The sequence below is a fragment of the Megachile rotundata genome, chromosome 3, assembly GCF_050947335.1.
Source record: "Megachile rotundata isolate GNS110a chromosome 3, iyMegRotu1, whole genome shotgun sequence".
NCBI classification, from domain to species: Eukaryota; Metazoa; Arthropoda; class Insecta; order Hymenoptera; family Megachilidae; genus Megachile; species Megachile rotundata.
In genome coordinates this window covers 7,606,569-7,611,597 of record NC_134985.1, presented here as the reverse complement: position 1 = coordinate 7,611,597, position 5,029 = coordinate 7,606,569, and the positions used below count along the sequence as shown (strand labels likewise).

General features: G+C 27.8%; 1 protein-coding gene across 3 annotated transcripts in view; it reads left to right on the top strand.

Annotated features, from left to right (window-relative positions):
* The window catches only part of Gbs-76A (Glycogen binding subunit 76A), a 226,150-nt gene that overhangs the window by 122 nt on the left and 220,999 nt on the right, over positions 1-5,029 (top strand). For 2 of the 3 annotated variants that reach the window (XM_076530049.1, XM_076530048.1), the window contains exon 1: positions 868-1,123. The exons of the other annotated variant lie outside the window; for it this stretch is intronic. In XM_076530049.1, the coding sequence (XP_076386164.1) occupies positions 1,028-1,123 (96 nt within the window). In that variant the 5' untranslated portion in view covers positions 868-1,027. Of the gene's footprint in view, positions 1-867; positions 1,124-5,029 lie in introns of those variants that run through there. 3 annotated transcript variants of the gene reach the window in all.

The window sequence follows — 5,029 nt, the reverse complement described above, 5'->3', positions numbered from 1 at the left end:
GTGAGTAGACGAGTATTTACACAGTCGTTCTTCCGAACTCCACAGATTTTGTCGATGTTTCCCTTTGGTCTTCTCATAAATTAGATCGTCGTCGACGTCCGCGACGGCGCATCGTGACGACGCCCTGCTTTTTTTTTAATCCCTTCACGATCGACTCATTCGTTTCGTTTTCGAACCTCGTCCCGACGACGATGCGATCGTCGGCCGACCGGTGCTGTACGCTTGTGGCAATGCGGCATAATCTGCGGCACATGCGAGCGCCGCGACGCCGCGCCTCTCGTGGCGAATCTTCGGATAAAGTCTCGTTGCGCAGGCTCGTATGTATTTAGACTTGTCTACGAAAAAATTCGAAATTCATTCACGACGTTCTTCTCGATACGCCGTTATTTCCTGTGGAATTATTTTCTGCCGGTGGTGATTCGCTGTGAAAGACGGATTTGAGGTTAGGTTCACAGCGTCATACTGAACTATCAAAGTGGTCAAATAAGTGTCTTCAAGTTACTTTAAATTATGATTAATAGTTAAAATAGTGGTTATTAAAATTTATTAAGGTGGTTTTTTTTTTAAATCTGTGCTGATCGAAATAAAGAATTAATGTGCATATAAATTTATTTATTTATCATTGTACATTGATGTTTTATGTGTATATATATGTTTCATCACTGTGAAGTTATGTTTTATGTGTATATTTATGTTTTATCGCTGTACATCTATGTTTTATCGTTTTAAATTTATGTTTTATATGTGTACTTACGTTTCATTACTGTAAAGTTATGTTTTATCGTTTATTAAATCATTCTTTGATATTAGTTTGTTTTGTCATTTTTAATTTTAAAATAAGTGTGTATTCTACACATATGATGTTTAAATACAAATGGGTTGGGTTCCGCAGGAATTGTTTTGGTGATGTCATGTTTTGCTTTTTAAAGAAGACGGTTAGGTCCTTTTAGGGAGTCGGTCAGAGTATTGAACTAGGATACCAGACGTATTGTTGAGTAGTGTAGTACTGGTGTAAAAATTTATTAAAATGTTGTTCAATGTTATATCGATGTTCACTATAGTGTATATGTTAACTGAACTAATCAGGCGTTTGTGTGATCGGAAACGTCTGTTATATATCAAGGTATGTATTATCTGCAAATAAAAGTGTACACATGTGTAAGTTAGATATCCAGTAGTTTTACAATTGATTTATTTTTTTAACTATCCGAAGCCGTTTAATTATATTACTCAGAATATAGTACTATATACTTTACGTATTTATATTATAAAATAAAATATCTGAATCTTATCAAAATTTTATTTTAAAGTTATTAATATATCCTTGAAAATTTATCTGAAAATGATGTTGACAATTATACGTATACAAGATTAATTCCAAGAAAAAACAAATTTAATTAGATTATGTGAAATGGAGAAATAATTTAAAGGCATTCGATTTTATTTACAATATATTACACAGAAATTTACTTCTTAAACTAACACTTGTTTTAAGGTCACGTTTGAAATAAATTAAATTTCTACATCAAACATCTTAATTTCTTTAATCAGTTCTGAGGCAACTAGCTGTTACAGAATTATCGGAACTAAAATAAAGTAATGAACAGAATATACAAATTCAACCGAGAGAGTAAATTCTTTTTTTGTGTTCTAATTTTCTAATAGATTACAAGCAATTTTTAAATGGATACACATTGCAGTTGTGTAGTTTTTCACAGTTTGACCGTTAAACGTAGTTCGTTTGACAGAAAATTCCACTGCACTTCCGCGGCAACCGTTGCGTAACAAAATCTTTATGTCGGACATCGTATTCGTTTAAGAAATTCTTGCACTAGTTTGACTAAATAGAAGATGTGCGACAAAAACTTCGGTTTCATGCACAACGTTCTAGCTGCAACTGCCTTTTTGGTCGCTGTAGAAACTTTTTGCTGGCTCATCATCATTGTCACGGGTACGTGCACACTTTAACCTTTGTCAACGTGTGCTGTCTTATAAATGTGTATTTCAAACGGGCTAGGGAAGCTCTCAATTCGAGGTCCAGCTGGTGCTGCCTCCTTTATAGTATGCACACATTATGAAGTGTATGCGACTGAAATCTTGCGATCGATGGTGCATGTGTTCGAAATATGAAAGACAAATTATTGGGACTACATTTTTAAATATACTTGATTTACTGAACTGTTTATATAAATTATTATAAGTATTCGTTTTATTTTCTAAGGTTTCTTGAAGTACACTTTTAATTAATTGGATTACGTAAAAGAATAACTTAATGTATTTATTTGAACTGATACCGAACTTAAATGTACACAAATATTTTCCTTTTTAATATTCGTTATTTATGTTACAGTAATTATGTATTTGTAGAAGTGAAGTTTTTAAAGAAGATATAAAAAGTAGAAAAAAAACCTATTTACACTATTTAGTATTGTTAATTAAATTAATGTATTAATTAATGCGAAAAATTATTTTTCAAATATTTTTTCAAAATATATAACATACTTTTAATGAAGCATATGTTAAATATGTAGTAAATAAATATGTTGCGAATTGTTTAAGAATTGATTTATGAATTTTTACAAAACAGAATTTAAAATATTTTTTCTTTATTTTTGAATGTTTAATATTATAAATTATAGAATAATTAATTCTATACCTTAAATTTATTAAAAAATAGTTGAGTGTGTGAAACACCTAGGAAGAAAGGAATTATAAAATTTTATGGTTTTTGAAAGTCAACTTAAGTTACGAATATAAAGACATAAATGAAGAATAAATAAGAAAGAGAATTTAAATGGGGACAGCTAAATATCTTTGGTATTAAGACGTTGAATGCCTTGAGTGCCATGAATTCAATGTAACCGAATAATTAAGAGCGAATATGTTTAAAAAATGTTAGGTCATATAAATATTATTCGACAACCTTGTTTCCCTTCCATAAATATTAGGTCAATTAAAATGATAAATTAAATCGATTTGCACATAAATTACTAGATACGAATAAAGTAAAGAATTAAATATAATTTCTATACAAATTTTAATATTTTAATTACATTTATTCATAAATTAATTTAAATGGTAAGTAAATTATAGACAATCTATAATACTGATTATAGTGTACTGATCATAAATTATAATATTGCAATTACAATTGAAGAATGAAAATAAATAAGATCGTAAATGCGAAAAATAGGAAGATAACTTTTTGTTTATCAGAATATTATTTATTGACAGAATATACTAAAACTTATAGCTTATAGAAGCCTTTTATAATTATGACATTTTCACATATATTTCTAAGATTAGCTTACAAATAAATTACTAGTAATGAACAAATTAGAGTATTACTTGCAATTTGATATAACATGTATACAAATACAATTTAGTGTAACTTGGGTAAATATTATAATTGCAATTATTTAGAAGTTATTTTAAATTATAAGTAAGCTATTAATCAGGAACAGATTAAAATAGTATTTTTAGGTTAGCAAATCTTGCATGCAAACCGTAATATTATAATTCTTATTTTTAAATTAATTAAAATTATAAGGAAATTAAAATTGTAATTACTTATAACTAAACTTTATACACAAATTGTAATTTTAAAATTACAGTTAATTACAACATAATTCAAATTAATTAAAAATAAATTAAAATGTCACCTTCAGTTTAGCATATCTTGCATACAAATTACAACTATTATAATTACAACTACATCTAAATTAATTTAAATTATACGTAAATTAAAATTGTAATTACAAATTGATTTAAATAATAAATGAATTATTAACTATAAATAGGTTAAAGTATCACTTACAACTTATATTTTACGTACAAATTGTATTGTTGTAATGACATTTACTTGCCAATTAATTTGAATTATAAGTGCTGATTATAAACAAATTAGAATATCAATTACAATATAATATATCTTACATATTACAAATTATAATATTATTGGCATTCCAAAGTGGAATATCATACGATGACGTGGATAGTAAATAATAATATACATATCTAACTCCATTATTTTCTCACTCGATAAAATTGTTCTTCACCATCGATTAATTCAATTCATACATATTCGTTCAAACTCTAGCGGAAGTTTAGTACGATATTTTTAAAATGCAGATTTTCTTTGTACTGTTTTATATTTTATACCCGGAACATTCAATACAAGTTTAATGACTGAAATTAATATTGTTGTCTCCCTGTTTTATTTAACTGTTTTATAAAAACTACAGTATTGAAAACTTTATGAAAAGTAATTAATCTCTTTTTCCTTTCTGTTATAGCAGTTTGTATTCTGCTTTAAAATTTTTCCTACAGTTTTTAAAACTTTTGAAGAAATTATTAATAACTCCAACATTTTTATTGATTTTTATTTTAACATCCTGATTAGTATCCTTCTTCTTTCGAAACTTTTATCTTCCCAACATTTTCATTACTTAATAACTTTCCGTGACCCATCATACTTATTCTTCTTAACAATAATCTTATCAATAATCTTAACAGTAATATAAAATGTAATGATTACAGGAATATAAATCCAATTAAAAGAATTTAGTTCAGTTACGAAAATATTGTTGAACGATTGTCTTTATTTATCACGGTTATTGTTAACTGAACATTATTAAACAAATAAAGAATATTCATGTGAACGCATTGTTTATTCACCTTATAACAAGATTTTCACAAGTATCAGTTATATCAACAGCAATGTTATTAAATGTAATTTTCTGGACTATATTACGTGTATACTTAGCTAATAACATAAAAGCATTACATGAAATCTTCTTTCATTTAACCTGAATAAACCTATAAAATTTTATGTCCATGAGTGTACTCGATTTCGCTCGATAGAGGGCTCTCCGCGTCATCCCCCTTCCCTAATCCCTTCTTGGCCAGCTTTATACTTTTGACAATTTTTCTGGGAGTTTTGGCCTATTTTATGAAAGTTTGTTTCGTTGACAAAAAGTCGTATTTGGCACGGTTTGGCCTGTACATTTGTATGTATATGTGAATGAGG